This window comes from Drosophila obscura, unplaced genomic scaffold (genome assembly GCF_018151105.1).
Source record: "Drosophila obscura isolate BZ-5 IFL unplaced genomic scaffold, ASM1815110v1 contig_189, whole genome shotgun sequence".
In the NCBI taxonomy this organism is placed as follows: domain Eukaryota; kingdom Metazoa; phylum Arthropoda; class Insecta; order Diptera; family Drosophilidae; genus Drosophila; species Drosophila obscura.
The window spans coordinates 2,272,934-2,293,010 of NW_024542777.1; the positions used below are offsets into that span (position 1 = coordinate 2,272,934).

Genomic DNA, 20,077 nt, shown 5'->3' on the forward strand with positions numbered 1-20,077 from the left:
AAATTGCTTTGCTTTTGGCATCTCCGAGGCGGCTCAGGATTCTCCATATATGGCCAGAAGCCGTAGACACTTTGCGTGTCTCGGTGTTGGTATACGAGTACTCGTACTCGACTCCGTATCTGTGTGTGTGTGTGTCTGCACTAAACAAATTGTTAAATTTATTGCCGGTCGTAAAGAATGGTCGCAGTTACAGTCACTGACAAAGCCACGGCCACAGAGCAACAAAAATTCCTTGTGTAATGCACTCAAATTTATAGTTCAGACTCATTCAGTCAGTTGGAGAGTCTTGGCGAACGCCTACAAGTACGTGTAGTATATAACCACTAGATGGAAAGCTATCGAAACCCTGTGCCCAACTTTAAACTCCTCTGCCTTGCCATATTCGCCCAGATCTCGCCATGACATCTTTGGCATTTTGGCATTTAATTAATTAGCGAACGTGAACTAACAAACTTAGCAGTGCCTTGGCCACTCATTGGCGCCGTTGTCAATCACTCAATCAATCGATCAATCAGCTCAAATCAGCAGCATTCCTGCGACTTGCTTTCGTAGCATGTGGAGTGAAAAATTACTCAGAAATGGTCAGAGAGAAAGAGAGTTGGGAGCATTTGGAATATGCAGGATAGAATGTCCAATGATAGTAATATGGAATGGTATGGTATTGGGTTTTTCCATTGGGAGATCCATTCAGGATGTGCTGACTAGAGAGTTTCCACTAGGCGGAACCATTCACCCGTGATGATAATCACGATAATCGATGGACCAATCAAACAAACTTCTTCTTAAGTTAGTTTCTTCGAGTTTCCGCAAAAATAAATATAAACAAATACACAGCCATATTGGGAGTTGCCTTTCTTGGTTCTGCCTCCCACAAATAGAAACATTTATGCCCCGCCGTTTCGAATGACAGCTTGAGGGAGAAAATGTAACAAATTTCGTTGGATCCCTCATAAAATAGCATTTTATCCAGATCTTGAATACACAAACAATTGGCAAGGATCGAGTGGTTTTGCCCGCCCCAGAACTCCTGAATCCCAAGCAAATTAGGAAGCTAATGAAGAATTTACATTGTTTGCCAAAACGAATTATTATTAAGCATGGCCTGGCCTGGTCCCGGCCAGAGCCAGACTGAGCGAGGATTGGGCTTGGGTTGTGGATCTCTGCGGTCAAAGAGAAGCAACGACCAATTATATCGCCGAGCTTTGATCTTGCGACTGGTTCTAGGAGCGATGAGGAGGAGGCTCTGGGTCTGGGCCTGGGTTTGGGGCTTGGGCCTGGCTGGCCTAGACTATTAAGCATACCGAAAGAAAGTTGGAAAATGTGAAGCAATTGTTTCTGGCATTTCGGAGGCACTTTGTTCTCGAGCCGACAGGGGCGAGGCCGTGTCCCCATCCTCTAATTCCCACCGCGGATTCGCCAAGCCAAAATTTGTTGTTTCGTTGCTCTGTTTCGGCAAAGAAGATTACGCATTGCATACGCGTATAAATCAAATGAAGCGTGTGCTCTGCCCAAAGGAAAGTTCCCCCAATTTCGGACGCATTCAATTAATGTCAGTCGTAAAACGTATGAACAAACCGAAAGGAAACCAAGTCAACACCCAAAAGATTTATAGGGTAAACCAATTTTTGTTTCTTCTTTTTGGCAGTGCCCAAATCCACTTAAATGTTGTTCGCTCTGGCCAAGCCCCGAAAGCCGTTCCACATGTGTGGAAAGGTGTCTGTGCCTGGGTCTGGGTCTGGGTCTGGTCTGGATCTGGATCTGGGCACGGAGGCCCCACTTACTCACCCCTGCACCCAGGGTCGGGCCCTAAAAAACGCTCCAATTTGTCACTCTCGCTTAGGCCTGAGCCCGAGCGGGAAAGATGCAAAAAGTTTTGTCATACTCTCACTAAAAGGAACTCGCCTCTGTTTTCTGAGGCCACAGAAAATTCCCATGACTCTTCAAAGCCTGAAGAAAGGCAAAACAGTTGGTTCAGGACACAGCCCTTTTATATTCTAAGTTTCCCAATATTTAATATTTTTTGAAAATATCTATTGAGAAGTATAATCCTTTATTAGTCCAGTAAAAACATATATGTATAGAATTCTAGTTTCAAGAGGGCTAAAAGCTATCCGGAAATTCCATTTCCTAGGGTATCTGCCCCTCGTTAGGCCATACGACTGCACTGTTATCCCCAAAGAAGACCGAAAGAGAAGCCGAGCAGATCGCACAATTGTTATTAATATCTTTTTGAGCAAAAGCCGCCGTCGCCACAGACGGAGATACGAAAACTGAAGCACGCGCTCTTAACAAATTGTGCTACGAATTTATGCGATTCGCTGGATCACCGTGGAGAGAGAAATGTGCGCCCGATGACATCACGAGCAAAGTATGTGGCCCCCAAAAAAGGCGCGGCCACGGCTCTGCCTCGGTGGAGGGCATGGCGCAGATCTCAGATGGAGATCTGCAGTCGGATGGAGGTCAAACGGATTCTGTCTCTGACAGATACTTCAGGCAACTCTTGCGCGTTTGACATTCCTTCATCAGCGAAACAGTCGCCAAAAAGGATTCGCTGTCCCCTGACAGGATGCAAACTAGTTTCCCTTTAAGCAGAACAAATTACGAAAGCGATCTGCTCCGGGAGCTATGCAAATTTACCTTGGTGTGAGATTTACGGGCTCTGGGAATCAAGGGAATGGTTCGACGACGTCTGCCCATGCATAAAACTGAAGCAAATGACAGAGCGATCGTGTCCTTGGCAGGATGCTTTGTCCTGTGTCCCTCGCGTCGACACCTTTATGAAGTGTCGAAGAATCGGGACCAGAGTCAAGGGCCCTAAGCGAGTTCATTAATTTGACATGATCCGTGCTCTTGAAACCGAGCCGGGCCGAGCCGAATATGGGACACTCACTGGGATGGATGTGTATTCGCATTCAGTGCTCAATGTTTATACACATAATTGTTGCATAATAACCTCATTAATCAACGGTGCTTGAACGCCAGAGTCCTTTCTGCCTGTCTGGCGTAGGGTTTGGTATGGCAGGGGATGTTAAGTGTCTGACTTTGCTAATGGTTCAAGATGATGTTTTGATGCATTGCGCTTAAGCTCCCCTGCTCGTCTGTTTTTTATAGATACAAATCGGAACCATCTGCCATGATTTGTAATCATTTGTATGTTTGTGTCAAAAAGTTAGAGAGGATCCAATGGAATTCCTATACCCGAGATTGTTACTATGTAATGTTCAGCCAAAGCATTCAGCTTTCATATTATTACCTTCGTTCCTATTACTAATGAACGGCCTAAAATATCTATATACATATTTGTTTAGAGGTGGTCGATCTTCTTCATTTCCAAGTATTACTTTACGTGTATTGTTGCTGCTCTTTCGACTGTCTCCCGTAACACTGACAGAAACAACTGGGGATGGGATGGGCATGGGTTGGGGATGGGGTAAGAAGAGTAGAAAAATAAGAAGAAGCTGTAGAACAGTCAGTAAAAATATGTCCATGTTCCGTATTCCTCGCTCCATCTCCCTCGCTCTCTCGTTGTCTGCCTCTCCCGCTCCCGCTCACAGACAGCTATCTCTATCTGGCTCTCTATGCAATGCAATTCTAAAAATTGAATTATTCATGGCGATTGTACGACAATCAATTGAAATTGAAATAAAATGCTGCCTGCCAAGTTGTTGCCGATGTTGCTGCTGTTGTTGCAACTGTTGCAAATGTTGTTGTTGCCGCTGCTTCTGATTTTGCTGCCGCCTTTGACATGTGCGCAGAGCGATTTTTCAGATACTTTTTTGTTTTGGCCTGGCCTGGCTTGGCTTGCGCTCGTTCGCTCGTCGCTTGTTCGTTCAATTGAAATTGTGATTTAAAGTATCTGTATCTGGATCGATTTGGCATCGATCGAATGTCGCCAAATGTCTCCCATCGAAGCTCACGATGGCATGCTGGCCCCCAGACAGCAGGAGATTTGTCGCCTATTTTGCTTGTGGTTTGCTTTGGTTTTGGTTTGATTTCTTCTGATTCTCGTTTTTTGGCCAGCGGCAATTTGTATTTGGCCATGTTAGTGCATAGATCAGACTTGTTCAAGTGTTTGGCAATCGTTTGGCTTGCAATTCTGGGACCTGTTCAACATTTTCCTAGAATAGTTTAGCTGCGGAAAGGTCCCCAAACGGCCAGATAGCTATGAGAATTTATTCTGCAACCCGTGTGATTGCGTTGCGTATCCCTTTAACACCAATTGACACGAGCGTAAGCTTCAAACTAATGAAATCGTAATCGTAATCAATGATAATCAATTCTGGCTAAACAAATAAACACTAATTTGATTTTGATGCTCCCACCGGTTCCAGTGTTCCAATTCGATAAGCGGTAAACACCATTTTCCTCTCAGTTGGAGCAGTGAGCTCCCTGTGGAATTTTTCCCTCTTACTACTGCTCATGGCAATCGGATTAAAATTGCCCCTCACTCTGTCCTTGCAGCATAATTTGAGGCAGATTGCGCTCTAATAAATATGAGCAGCCATCAAAGCTAATGCGCCAACTCGTCACCGGGAGATGAGCACGCGAGTAGGCGAGATATGCGCGCCGCTACCAAGGCCCAAACTTAATTAAAATTTCGTCAGATAGAGCGATGGAGAGAGAGAGAGAGTGAGTGAGGCAAGGAGAAGAGGGGAGATTTGCCCACGAGCAGAAGAAATTTTAATATGACTGCGCAGCATCCGTAGCAGCAGCAGCAGCAGCCGCAACGCTAACTAAGATTATGACGACAATGATGCTGACAGGCAAAGCTCTGGCTCTGGAAACTACTGCTAAGAAACTAACCAGATTCCACATGCAGTCGGGAGCCGGGAGCCGGGAGTCGGGAGTCTCCGTTCCAGTTCATGGCTAAATGCTGCTCGTGCTGTGATAAATTACACGTCATTTTAGAGTGTTGCGCTTCCTTGTTACTCCGTCAAGTGGTGTTGACACGGCCGCAGCGAATGCAGGGTATTAAATGATCTCCACTGATGCTCCAAACTCGGCTCGACTCGACTCGACTCTCCTCTTGCTCTGGCTCTGGCTGCTTCTTCAAGTGCTGTTATTAAAATGAAATCATCATCATCACGAAGTGACAGAAACCGCGAGAGGGACACACTGGAGAGATGCCTCAGGATCACTTGAGCGAGCATCTACTCGTAAGCACGGATCTGGCTTATGACAAGAGAATTCAATTAGACATATGAAAACGCGCTGATTGTTCTGCGGGAATGGGAATTGTTTGGAACTGTCGCTTTTGGTAATTCACTTTAAACTAGGATTGCTTAACTTTATTCTAGGGGATTCTATGGTAAATCTATTTTAATCTGGAGAATTTGTTTGATTAGGTTTTGGGGCTGTCTAAAGTTAATCAACATAATTATTTTCGAAACTAAATGAGAACTATTTTAAAAATATATAAAATGTAATTATAAATTATTTACTATTAACTATAATCTCAAGTCGTCTGCTTCATCTGCTTAAAATTACAAAAATTGAATAGCAAACATTTAAAAATCCTACAAATACCAAAGACTTAGGCAAGAAACTTGTTTTCACCATTTTGTTGCACGAGCTCGATGTTTTTTCCTTTTGTTGGTTGTTTACATACTCTCTGTGTTTATTTGCACTGAACGACGGGCATTACGATACTCTGTGCCCACCTCTTTGCCACATTAGTCGTCCAATACAAATACAAATAAATGCACATTTACGATAAATAATAAATATGAAAAAAAAACCAAACCAAACCGAACTTAACACTCTCGCACTCACACAAGCACAATAAATAATAACAGTACTGTGTGTAGCCAACAGCCAACGAATCAAGACATGTTCAATGAAAACGAACGAAACGAACACACATACATACATATACACATCCATATCGGGCTGGCGGCAACAGCCAACCACAGTTGAGCACGCACCACCGAACAGAGAGAGACTTGGACAAGAGAATACACTGTGCGAAATTGGTACTAAGATGTGCCACGTTCTGCAATAAAGATGAAGGAGTCAGATATACAACCTCTTACAATTTTAACCTACTGGTTTCCCCTCAGTTTTGGTGCCCAATCTATCAACTTCGAACGCTCCCTCGATGTACATATACATATTATGTCCGTAAGTTAGTTAAGTTAATGCCTTTCGACCAAATTTATGTGTGCAGAAATAATTCCTTTCAGGCCGTTGTGATATTTTCATAAAAACTCCGCGTAATTCGAATTTAAATTTAATTTTCAAGATGTTTATTTCCGAATTTCAGAGCTGAAATGGACATACACTTAATGATATTTTTAGCAGGTTTACTGTTAATTTTTTGTTATCCGAATATTGATAATATTTTGAACATTTTTGCTTAGTCTATGAGCACACGAGAGTGCGAGTGCTCTTCTCTCTTGGTGTGCCAGAAGAGAGCACAGCAGAGCAAAGCAGAGCCGAGCCGAGGAGCAGAAGAGCAGCTGTTCGAAAAACAGGAACTGACTGTTGGGTTGTGATGATCTTTGAGGCCAGGGCCAGACCAGACCGGGCCCAGTCTCAGTCTCAGAACGACGATGACGATTCAGTCTCGGATTGGACGCTGCCAAGCATCGTCGATCGCGAAGTTCCTCGGCGTTATGTGCGCCACGTGAGTGTTGCGAGTGAGTCTCTCGAGTGCCGTCGCTATATCATCACCGTTTAGGCGGATCAATGATGTCACTGAAGATAATGTGCTATGAAGCGTGCTATGGTCAGATATGATCCATTGATAATGCAGAGATCATCCAGTTTGTGCAGAAGTCTGATCAGTCAAAGTGTTCTGTGAAATTAAAAACATATACGACTAAATAAATACATACAGTGTACCTTTTGGGATCTACAATTTATGCAGTTAGGGAAATATCCAATTGCAAAAAGGTAAATATGCACTTATGTAAGGAAAATAAAATTAAATTTAAAAAATATCTCTTGAAGAAAGACAATGCTTTAATGAATTTAATAATGAAAAAATACTATGAACATTTAATAAAACGTCGAATGGAAAAAAAAATCATGAATTAAATGCATTTTGCATAATTATAATAAATTAAAGGCTATCTGTCAGCCATGCAAATAGTCAGATAAGATTGCCAATGAATCTTAAAAAATAAAAAGAATACGAGTATGAGATAAAATATTTCTCAATATTTCACAACTTGATTGAAATGTTATATTTTTAAATTCATCAAATTTATTTGAGTCTTTTAAAAGACGCGAAATGTAAATAAACTGAAATAAATGCGCGAATAAAATATTGCAAGCCATTTAAAACATTAAATCAAAGTGAATATATATGGACTTAGGTAAATAGCGGCAGACTAGCCAAGTGGATCACTCTGTACCCCTTTAGCCAGTATTAAATGTAGAAACCCTTAACGTAGGGAAGACAGATTTGGTATGACCCAAAAAAAAGGAGTAGCAGAGACAAAAGAAGCTCATTGACATGCTCATTAATAATGTTATTGCCTTTTGTGCGATAAGTGTCAAAAAATTACTACAATAGGGTAAGGCAGAGAAGAAGCTGTGAGATGTATTCCAGCACTTAATTGTCCAACTGCTGTCGGCAATCAAGCAGAAAAGGGCCAGAGACTGGATCGGGAACCGAGCTGGGAGTCCACGAAAGGAAGCAGACAATTCAAACTAGAGCGTGTGACTGCTGAGTGGATTTGCATATTCGGAATATCTGTCTCCAGTGGAGTGGACTCCATTGGCAGGGCTAATAATAAAGCATATTACCGGCAATTGTCTGGCCAGAGAGATGATCACGGCAGAGCAGAGACGAGGGGCTTGGGTTCTTGATTCTTGTTCTATTTTGTAGCCGCTTCAAAATATTTGAGACAATCGTGGTTTGCTTGTTTGAACACCTTTTCTCCCTTTGTGGCCCTTTATCTGATTTGGCATTGTCCATCATTTTGTTTGCTTTAAAGGACACATTTTTTTGCCCCTTGTTTATTATTCTTATTGAGGAAAATCCTTCTGCTTTTTGTGCATTCATTTTGGGTCTGTCAACAGCAACTTGATGAGCTTGTTGAGAATGTATCTACATACATTCAACTGATCTGGTTCTTATTGTCTAAGCCGCTTCGTAACCTTCGCCCCCCCCCCCCTCCCCATCGCCAACAGGCTCCTTGCCCCTCCAGTTCGGTTCGGCTCGGAAAACATTTTGTAGATCTCCGCAGATTAGATCTGAACAATCATCCACTTGGCTTACAATCAATACGGATAGTTTTTAATTAATTGTTTGTTCAAGTCGAATGTGTAACATTAATCTTTGTTTAAATGTGGCTTAATCGATAAGCCTGGCAGCTGGGGATTGTTTCTATTTTCTGATTTTGTGCTCGGTTAGGTCCGATTAAGAGATGAACAATGGCAATGGCAATCTGTTTATGCATTTGGAATGCCACGAGTTGAGTTCAATAAAAAATAGACAATTCATATCGAAGTTAAGCTAACCGCTTACCGCACGTATTCTTCCAGCGAGGGGAACCGAGTCCATCCCAACCACAGAAATACTCACACAATACGCTCTGCCTTCAAGACCTTAATTAGAAATTGGGCTTGCGGAATGGGAATTATGTGTGTCCTGGTACACGACTTGGATCGGTATTTCCCGTTTGATGGGAGAACGGAGGATGCAGCAGCCTCAGCGATGAGACAAATCTCTTGAATCTCTTGGGAGCCCAATTTGCGTCCGGTTTTGTTAAGCGTACGGCCTTGGCCAGCGCACAGTGGTTTTTTTCCCCTTTTTTTGGCATAAACTCTAAATTTAAAGCTAGTTTCATATGATTTGGAGCACTATTTCATATAGCTGCCATATAACCGATCTGGCCGACTTGCAACGAGGTGTTAGATTACACTTCGGCAAGTGTGTAGTCTTCCACTTTTTCATTTATTAACCTAATATGCTTGTCATTTAAATGTTTTTGAGGGATAAATTGAAATATGTGCTGCTGTACTGCGTCTTATGAGCGATTCTTGTCGCTCCAAATGTCTACCCATATTGTACTAGATAAATTCGATATGTGCAAAAACGTGTGCATTCGGAGTAAAAGCGTTAGTGTCTCATTCATCTGCACACTTTGGTTAATAACTACTCACTTAAAACTCTTTGCTAATTTACTGATCCACGAAACACAACTAAACTTGTAAGGTAATTCTAAACACGTCACAATTGGACAAAAACACATAACATCGACACAAATATTAGTAAACTACATTTTTAGATACCTGGACAATCGTTTTGCACAACAATCCTTTTCACTTTTTTGGAAAATTTCGACAGAACAAGCAATCAAAGTTGTAAAATTTTACCCGCCAATTTCATACATAACATGTAGTAAAAAATCAGCTGACTTTATTAATATTATTTTATCTAACTAGGGTGTTTAGAAATTAAAAATCAAAAAAATTTAAAATAACTAAACCACAACAAAAAAATTGACAACATTGCCAACAAAAAAAACGGAAAAAACCACTGTGCAGCGTCGTGATAGTGCCAAAAGGATTGAAGCCGCCTTTGGATACAAATCTGGAGCTTTATCGCTTCGTGGGGATTCCTTTCGGTTTGCTTAAAAAGGCTAGAAACGATGGTGGAAATTTGCTGTAATTATATCGGCAGATAAGCCGCTAAGAGACAGGTCTTGGGTGAAATTAGTTTATCTTGTGTGATAGTGTCTGAAGCCGTAAGTCAGAATGTGAATTGGTGTAAATTTAATAACTGGTTGTGGCCTGAATTGGGATACACATATTTGGAAAATCATAAGGAACTGCAAGTTGAAGAACTAAAAGTATGGATTCACTTTACAATTCACCTAAGCTATGCAAAAGTATGCATAGAACATATTCCTCTCTTCAGTGCTCCCTTTGGTGTGGAACTAAAGCTATTCCAGACACCCCCCTACTCCGGCCAAGTGTTTGCTTAGGTGTCCATATCTTGACATTGTCCGACTCCAGGGCTGACAGTGGCAGAGGGAGCTACAACTGCAACTAGAAATGTGCCCAGCAGGTGGTGCCACAACGTGATGCTGCTTCTGTGATAATGGTTAACCCCAGGCGCGCTGGGGCTCTTCCTGGCTCCGCGCTGCCCCTCCAACCCATGGCCGGCCTGCCAATGCCCAACACTTTGCATATAAACGCTCGCTAATGGACACCAAAGGTGACAGCAGAGCCTTGCTAAATTGGCAAACATTAAATTTGCACCTTCACAGCGAGCTCCAGCTCCAGCTACAGCTTCGGCTTCGGCTCCAGCTCTGGGGACAGGCGCGACCGAAACCGTGACAATTTTCGGCACAGCGGTGCGCTTTTCCAGAAAGCAGGAAAATCAGCGGCAGACAGAAGAAATCGCTTCAATCGCTCGGAGCCTGAGAGGCGACCCAGAACTGAAACTCTTGAGCACTTTGTGCCCCATAGATAATCTTGGTGGCTTACAGCAGCAAGGTTGGAACTTAATGGGGGAGGATCGGGTGGAAAAGATACTGATAATCGTATCGTAGACATTTGCCGGAAGCAAAGGATGCATTAAGAGTACATCATTGAGAGTCCTTGCTGATGGAGTGTCCTGTCCTATCCGATAGAGTACTACTACTATAAGGGTAACCAAGTTGGGATGAGCACCCATTCTGACCCACATCCACACAGTTTATGGGCAAGCTAACAACCAAAGAATTCACAATGTATTGTACGGGCATATCCATGACAAAATCAATCCCTCCCCGAGATTCTTCATGCTCATCAAATAGTTGACGCAGAATTTTCGTAATTTTGTTGTGGTGTCTTTTGTTTTTGCTTGACCTTAAGAGCTTTATGAGCGGCCAAAACGAGTCACAGCATGCATTAGATGTGTGAACGTGAAGCCTTCTGTGGGAAAGAGAGGGGCAGTGGCAAAGGTAGTGGCAGTGGCAGTCGCAGTCGCAGTCACGGAGAGATGGCGAGAGGAGGAGTCGAGGTGCAGGGTCTGGTCTGACATTGCCGCGACCGAAACTTTGATGGTGCAAGCCCAAACCGGTCGCTGCATACCTCAATTTCTATCCACGACCTGTGGCAAAAAAAAAAGAAGAGAATTCAAAAAGGAAAAAGAATACAAAATAAAGTAAAGAGAAACGCAGTGGGTCATCGGTTATGCCTGTGGTTGTTGCTGTTTCGATGCCTCTTCGTCTGCTGCCTTTTGGTGTGGCTTTTGGTTTTTTTTTCTGTTTGTCAAATCTGAGTGAGGAGAAAAAAGATATACATACCTCGTACAAGAAGAAAAACAGTCGGTGGAAAAAGTCCCATCGATAACAAGGACAATCGTGAAGAGGCCGCCAAAGATTGAAGTTTTTTCAACTAAGAGTTTCGGCAACAAGTTTGGAAGAGCCTAAGAATAATACTTTAGGTTTTAGGTGATTTATATTATATGTATTTACTTTATATATTTCTGTGACTTTAGATCTATGCTTTAACTAAGAAATAACTACATTCTCTTTGCAGATGAACCAGCTGTGCAAAGTGTGCGGCGAACCGGCGGCTGGTTTTCATTTCGGGGCATTCACATGCGAGGGCTGTAAGGTGAGTACTCCACTCCCAACCACTCCCAACCACTCCCATCCAATCCATCCATTCCTTCCATTAGTTGAGAAATATTACCCCAAATGGATATTTTATGGGGATTACCCGAGACAATTGTGAGAAACACGGGTGCTGCGATTTCGCACATTTCGTACAAGTAGACAAAATGTGCAAAAAATGATCTCGATTTTGGCTTTTACTTTTCATCGAAAACATTATTACTATAATTAAAATTCAATTCGGTAGATTAATCGATTTTTAATTGACTTTAAGTAGATACGTGTGCGCACCTCAGCACCTCAGTAGCTCAGTAGCTCAGCACAAAGCAAAAGCCTCCAAATGGCATGGGAAAATTTCTGCAAAATTTAGAGCAGTTATCAGGGAGAGCGGGAACTACAAATACGAGTACGAGTATGAGTACGAAGTGTGTATACATATATAGAGCTAGGTAAGCCCCAAGGCGAGCACAAATGTAAACTGCAGTCAATCAAATAAAAATTACATGCATATTAGATGAGTCAGCGCATTCGGAAACAAAGGTCCCAGACACCCATCAAACTTGGCTCAACTCCACTCAGAGTTGAACTTCAAAATCAACTGCGCCATGAGGCGGCACCCGGCACGGCACCAGCCGAAAACAATGGAAATCAGTTGCGATACAATAAATGGTGCATGGAGATTTATTCGTATCTATGTATGCTGTTCCTTCTTTGTGGCCTGCCTCATCAGTAGTTGGGCACATTTGATAATTGAGGCAAGTTCGACAGGGGTAGAGTGGACAGGTGCACACACAGGGAAAGAGGTGACATCCATTGTTTAAAGCTGTTAGCCAGTTGATCAGCTGCGGTGACCTGCAGAGCGGGCAATATCAGGAGCAGTCTGACCACGAGCCCTTGATCGATTGGCTTTGATAGAAGTTCTTTTTTGTCTTTAAAGAAACTGGTAATGAAACTTAGTCAAGGCAACTTGAAGCGTTGCAGTCGATTGGTCCGTAGAGACATACTCTGCACATCGAATGATTTTTTATCTAATGACCTCTTGGGTATGAAAGGCAAGCAGATTGTTCAACGGTTACAAGAGGTTATGCCAAGGTCTCCAATAAAGTCTGAGTAGAATGCTGATTTTATTTGAGTTTAAAGTTATAGGTTCTACTCGTAGCAGCTCTGAAAAATCAGCGGATAAGTAGTTCACAACTGGAGACTCGTCGTAGAGGTCTCCTGTTTGTCTGGATGCAAGATACTCATCTAAGATCTTTCTCTACCCACCTCTTCCAGTCTTTCTTTGGGCGCACCTACAACAACATCGCGGCGATAGCCGGCTGCAAGCACAACGGGGACTGTGTGATCAACAAGAAGAACCGCACGGCCTGCAAGGCGTGTCGCCTGCGCAAGTGCCTCTTGGTGGGGATGTCGAAGAGTGGCTCTCGCTATGGACGCCGCTCCAACTGGTTCAAGATCCACTGCCTGCTGCAGGAGCAGCAGGGCACGGCGGGGACAGCCAGTGGGACGGCTGGTGGGGGACCAGGAGGAGTCGGTGGGGTGAGCAGCGCGAATCTGGAGCAGCTCGCGCGCCTGCAGCAGGCGAGCCATCAGGCGCGGCAGACCTATCAGGACAAGACGAATCCCTGCATCAAGTCAGCCACATCCAGCTCCCCCACAATAGCGGGGGTGGGTGCGGCAGGAGCCACCTCCTCCGCAGCCTCTCCTAGCCTGCCCGGATTCCTGCAGGCGGCCAAATATCTCAACGATCGTCAGCAGCACCAAAAGCACCACCAGCGGCAGTTGAAGCTGGAATCCCGCCTCAGCAACACACCCAGCGACTCCGGCGCATCCTCGGCCGGCGATCCCAACGAGGATGGGGCCACTAGCGTGCTGAGTGGCAACACCACGGGCGTCATCAGCAGCACTGCATCGATGCCCAAGTTGAGCCAGCGGCCGGTGGGTTGTCCTCCGTTCCCCGCCTCCTCCGAACCAGACGCGGACCTGGCTGCGCAGCAGCAGCGTCAGCGCCATCAGGAGCTGCTAGAGATCTTCCGCAGTCACTCGGAGCCGCTCTACAGCTCCTTTGGCCCCTTCAGCCACCTGCCGCCAGTGCTCCTCGCCGCCGGGGTGCCCCCAATGCCCATCTTCAAGGATCAGTTCAAGGCGGAACTGCTATTTCCGGCCGCCAGCAGTCCGGAGCTGGACGAACCCATCGATCTCTCGCTCAGATCGCGAACAGATCCAGCCAGTCCCTTGGCGCCTGGCTCGAACAGTCCCAGTCTAAGCGAGCCTGCAGCGGCTGGTCATTTCCTGGACGAGTCCTCGATCCTTGTCCGCAAGTCCACGCCCCTCGACCTCACTCTGGTGCGCTCCCAAACTCTGACGGGCTGAACGAGAGCTGCCTGAAAATTCGTTCCTGTGCCAAAACAATTTCGAAAAGACATTCTTTCCTCCATTGAGACCCTGTCATTGGAACCCGAAACCAGAATTAAATCTACCCAGAAAACCGCTTCATCTTCATCATTTTGGTGCCAGTGAAATTATGTACAAATATCAATATTATTTTGTTTTTATTTAGCTCAATTACAGCCGCTAGGAGAAAAGAGTGAACAATCGTATTATAGAGTACATATATAAAACAAATACATAAATATAAATAAATACATGATACTTTCTAGACAAATTTACAAACGATTGTCATTTAATGTGCTATGCGAGAATTTGCTTACATTTCGGTTGTTTTTCTTAATTTATGTGTAGCTATATATATATGTATACATATATTTAGTTATTAGCTTGTAGGTTTTTCGATTAGAGCGTTGTTTTCGTATTGACCTTTTGTTTGTTTTATTATTTTTAAATAATTTATTTGCTTAGATTTTAAGCCAATGTATAAACTTTAAAAGAAGAGTAAAATAAAAGTGAGAAGTTATGAAGAAAAGTTGATCTAGTGTGTGGAGAATATTTTAAAACATTTTGCAGTCCCCCCAACTACACACGAAATGAATTTCTTTCTTTTCCTCCTTGAGCTCTCTCTCTGTGTCTCTTGAGGTTGACATAAAAAGCTTCATTCAATTGACACATGACCAAACTTTTCCATGACCATCTACAGCAGAAATTTGTTCAATATACAAGTACAGGTATGTATGTATATACTATACAGGGATATATGTATGTACGAGTATAAGTAAGTTTGCGATTCAACTGTCACGGCTTCTATGTTTACGTGTATATCCATCAAGAGGCGAACACAAATCCGGACCGCAGCGAGCCCGGTCCCCAGTCAATGCGTTATTCATTACATAACCAGGCTGCTGACATATTTCCAAATGTCAGGCAGGCTGCCTAGATGTTGACTATATAAATGTAATTATGACAGCCCTGGACAGATGACACAATCCGCACAGACCCAACGGGGGACCTGAAACTTGTGGAGGCAGAAGGAAATCAAATGACTTAGAAAACGAACTAGATTTGAACATCTGGATGAACTGAACTAAGAAAATACAAACCTGCAGAAAATGATACTCTTGGTAGGTACTTATTACTCAGCACAAAGACAATTCCTACTCGTAGCCACCTAATCGTATACTTAACACTCACTCATGGCCATGTGCACAGAGACAAACTCTCTTGATTGGCTCATCTCAGTGTCTAAGCTTCGAGTGGCAATTGGCACATCTATTCAGTCAGCCCGGTCGGTGTCTGTGTGTGAGAGTATCTCTCGGAACACGCCCCCTGAGAGCAGGGAGACAAAGTGAGATACAAAGCTGAATAGTCGCACGACACACGCACAATTAGCCGCGGCAGCAACAGTAGCCGCTAAACAGAAATAACAGTCTAAGCAAAATGAATACACGGAATACTCGTACATACGCCAGACAGATCGAGCCACTCAGACGGAGATCGTGAGCATAAAACATCGACTCGCGTGCTCAATATGCCTTTAAAATGCATTTATTCACAACGAATGTGGCCAAATCGGGTTGTGCCCGTGAGATGGGGATGGGGATGGGGCCTGAGGCAGGGCCTCTGGCTGAGACAGAGACAGAGACAGAGCCAGGGACAGAACAAGTGGTCTGTTGTGTAGATTCTTGTTGCAGATACTTTCGCAATGAGTTTTATTGGTGTCGTTGATAATGATCAGGGATACAGGAGACTACTGATGGAACAAGGGATATTGTATTTCTATATATCTGCATGTATTTATGTATGTATGTATGTATTTCCCGTTTCGGGTTTTTAATTCAGTTGTTCAGTTGTAATCGAAAGTTAGTCCAAATGCAGACCACCCACCTCTCGTAGTCCCTCTTACGAATATGTAACACAATACCCACAACAATAATAATCATAATATTTTGTGACGATTTACGACTGCTGAACTTGGAGCATTCAATAAAATGACAAAAATAAATAAATCTATGGCACGGAGAAAATGAAATCAGTCTACAGAGCCACACAGCGGGGCGAGCATTTACAAACAATGAAATTCAATGCAATAATTCAAGATTCAATTGAATTTTAAGTACGCTCAGAGCAGAGCAGGCAGCTTCCTTCTGGATCTGTAACTAGATACTGACGATAAGCCAAGGCCTAAGGTCCACTGACTGTCAGTCAGTCAAACTGTCTGACGGTCTTGCCGACGGCAATCCATCTCAGCCCGACTTGTCTGTCGCGCACGCGCATTGAGAATTTTGCTGGAAAAGCAGAAGGCGTCCTCAGCTGTATGTAAGCGGGAATTGGCCCCAAAACTGAGACAATTTTCGGTTCAGTTTTAGTTTCGGGTTCAGGTTATTGTTTAGGGCAAAGTGGGGGGTCAGGGTGTTGTTTTTACGGAACTGTAGATGGAAGATCTTTAGAGAAATTGTTCAATATATCATCTAAATAGTACATGTAATGCTCCCATGCTCCCATTCTTCGGGTACAAATAAAACGAACACATAACAGCCTTAAAGATCCGTTTAAGGCCAAAAAGCAGCCAGTACCAAAGACTTTTCACCATCCCGCAGTGAAATCGCTTAAAGATCCACAACAAATCTCAGCAACAAGAGTTCAGAGTTGTCAATAAAAATTAATTGCAATTTTATTGCCACAGAAGGCAGCTCCTGCATACAAAGTACCTGACACGCATGCCACCTGAATGCTCTTTGCGGAAAGGTAACCATGAATAAAAACGCACTTGGTAACAAGTCAAGCAAAAGTATTTATAAAAGCATTAAATTTCAGGAACAGCTTAAAAGGTCATTCCAAATAATAGACAGCTCACATTGGAGTCACATATGCAATAGAGTATTTATTAAACGTGTTGGCACCCGTGCAGATGTTTGAAAGCAACGTAAGTGTCTGACTTCCTGACCAAAATATCGATTGACCCAATTTGGAAGAGCCCTCCAAAAAAAACAAACCAGAAAAAAAAAATTAATTCAACTTCATTCTTAACTTTCTGATGCTGCGAGCATCTTAAATGCTCAAAATGCACAACACGTGCGTCCCAAAACCGCAAACAGCTAAGAGGAATAATTTTGACTTAAGGTAGGCCAAACACTAAAATTTATGCATTTTTTATTGTCTATTTTTTTAGTTTTATAGTTTCGGAAGCACAATTTTTAAATACATTTTTTATTTTGGTTTTGCATTCATCGAAAATTAATGTTATTTTTAATATAAGTATAATTCCATTGAGACTTCTCTATTTATTCTGAAAAATCTGACAACGTTCGAATCAATATCCTGGCACCCATTCACGCCCGCAAAGTCAACTGTGATTAGTAATCAATATGCTTTTAGTTAATTCAATAAATGGCTTTTAAGATTTAAGATATGAATACGCACAGTCTATAAGTATCGACACTGGTTTTAAGCATTTGACTTTTATTTTAAATATATACATATGTATTCATATATACATTGTATATGTATAGAACAGATATTTCAAATTAATATTAATTTTTTTCACAAGAAGCAGAAAACTAAATTAATTTTAGATTCTGTTGGAGTTTGAGTCGTCTCCTTTTTTAAATGGTCAGCTCAGAGTTTATCTTCTTGCGGATCACTGGCCAGGGTAGAGCAGTTTTCGTCGTCATTAATAAAGTATTTATCCTCAGCGTCCGTCATTCGAGCAATAGAAAGATGGAAACTAAATGCTTACAAAACTTGTTTGGTAGGAACGCACTGGCCGCACATTAAATTGTTGCATTTTATGCAGTGCGAACTGCACCGACTGCAGGACGATGACAAGCAGAAAATTGATATAGCAGGACTAACTCTGTTATCAGCCGTTGCAGTATCCGATCGGTTGCCTCTGGCCATGGAAGTATTATTTTTATACCCGTACTCAAAAAGAGTTAAGGGGTATATTGTATTTGTGGTAAAAGTGGATGTGTGCAACGCAGAGAACGAATTCTGCCAATTATTTGCCAAGCCACAAGCCAACATCCTTTGAACTTCAAATCCACTTCATTGGAAGAACCTAACTATATATTTGCCGTGCCGTGACCTTTTCAGAGTAAGTTCTCTACAAATGATTGCATGTCAGTGGCCGCACCAATAAAACAACAAGTAATTTTGTTTGCTTTGTTCCATATTTGTTTTTGTTAGTTTTAATTGTAATATTGTAATTGTAATTAATTAATGAATATAAATATATGATGTTATAGTGAATCCATTCCGCTAATAATTGAGGGTTTCTTTTTTACAGCACGCGTACGCTGCCATTTCTACGAGTATATCTTTTTAGATCCGTATTAACAGCCGCGCTATGTCAACTGTGAGCTTAAAACAAATTTATAATTAGATTAATATTTAATGTATTAAGAGAAATTCTTTTTATTTGCGCCATTTTGGAATAAATGCTGCTTTTTTTCTTAAACAAATCTTTTTTTCCACAGTTTTACAGTAAAAATTACATTTTAAAATTGTTTTGATTTTTTTTTAAATTTAGCTGGCATTAATTAAATATTTAACGGTAAAAATTTAAGAAGAGCGTATTTTTTTTTGTTTTTTCCCTATTAAAATGTTGAAAAAATACCATATGAAAATTACAAAAATTTTACTTGAAAAACAGAAAAAAAAATACTGCAAAAAACACGTACATTTTTTTTGGTTATTTTGGGTTTAAAACTTGGCTAATATCCAATAACCGAACCCGAGCTGCCACAAAAAACGTCGCAGCGCTCCAACTGGCGGGAATAATTTTTAGGACGAAGTTAAAGCCCGCTAGAGGCGCCCCCGCCTATAAAATATATATATCGATATCGATATTACATAGCGTGGTTGACTTTGCGGTAGAGGTGGAGAAACATAGATGAAAACATCGATGCATCGATGTTTTTAAATTTTTTGGAAACATCGAAAAACATCAATGTCCACGAACATCGATGTTTCTCCACCCCACCTTTACTTTGCGGTGTCTGTCTGGGTCTTTTAACGATCTAGCGTATATACTTTTCTGGATTTTTTAATGTCGAAAATTAGCAAAAGGTATATTAAATCATTTTCGTCGATTTATTAAAATCTATTTTTATGTGGGTAAAGTTTTTTTTCCTTGGTATATTTACGGTATTTTTTACAAATGATAATGTATATTTTAGTATATTTCTGAGGGTCGTCACACTGGATCGAAGCTCGGTCACTCTTCCCGCCTTTAATTTGCTTTTTTTGCAAAAATTTAAAAAACTTGTTTTTTGTAACCACTTTAAACTAGAAAATACCTAGTTGTTAACGAAACTAATTGATATCTTCAACAAAATCGAAGGAGGAGGATCGCATCAACTGCTCTACAAGCACCAAGTTACTCTGGCGGGAATTAGCGATTCCTTTGTGCCGCTGTGCATGGCCCGACAGGATAGCTGTCCCTGCTCATTGCCAGAAGCGATTTCGTCAGTCTTTAATATTCCTCTTGGAGAACTGCTATGCGAAGAAGTAACGGGGGTAAGTGCCATGCCAAGAGTGCCGCAGAAGGCGATAATTATAATTATTCAAATGTGTATTGCAGACAAAAGAATCGCGAAAACTCTTCACAGCACGCCCCTTGAGCCAAGGACAGTTGCGTTTCCTGGCCAGGATGGCCATTCTACAGCACCATATGCATGATCGGCTCATCTTTGGCAACATTTGTGCCGGATAACAGCGCATATCTGCTACATTTAGTCAAAGCTTCTCCCGTTTTCGCAATGGGTCCGATCTAGCAACTCAAATGGGGCCAAAAAGTCGATTTGGCTTCCACTGCATCGATCCGTACTGCACGCCAGCCGCAGACTCTCTGTCTGTGCCAAATGCCAAGGAAATTGATGCGAATGAGATCCGTCAATGCAGGAAAATAGGCAATTAGTCAAATGTTCCTCGTAAAAATAAGACAATTCGATGGAATGGAACTAACTACATACACATAGCATACAGAAAGACGACACTTAAGTTTTAGAGTTAAGGCATCATCAATACAATTTCTTCCATCTTTTTACCTCACTTTTCGAACTGGAATCTCGCAACCATAGAATAAACTAAATAAGTTATTCAGCTGCCATAGGCACAATAAGTCC

General features: G+C 42.2%; 2 protein-coding genes across 2 annotated transcripts; both read left to right on the top strand.

Annotated features, from left to right (window-relative positions):
• The first annotated feature begins 6,805 nt into the window (after window positions 1-6,805).
• Window positions 6,806-14,329, top strand: LOC111073213 (protein embryonic gonad). Its single transcript, XM_022365424.2, has 3 exons — window positions 6,806-6,894; window positions 11,482-11,559; window positions 12,834-14,329. The coding sequence occupies exons 2-3, from the start codon at window positions 11,482-11,484 to the stop codon at window positions 13,929-13,931; spliced, it is 1,176 nt and encodes a 391-aa protein (XP_022221116.2). The 5' UTR covers window positions 6,806-6,894; the 3' UTR covers window positions 13,932-14,329.
• Window positions 14,330-19,341: 5,012 nt separating this feature from the next.
• Window positions 19,342-19,848, top strand: LOC121404210 (protein Exd1 homolog). Its single transcript, XM_041593468.1, has 2 exons — window positions 19,342-19,469; window positions 19,534-19,848. Exons 1-2 carry the CDS (start codon window positions 19,371-19,373, stop codon window positions 19,663-19,665), a joined length of 231 nt encoding a protein of 76 aa, XP_041449402.1. The 5' UTR covers window positions 19,342-19,370; the 3' UTR covers window positions 19,666-19,848.
• The last annotated feature ends 229 nt before the right edge of the window (window positions 19,849-20,077 follow it).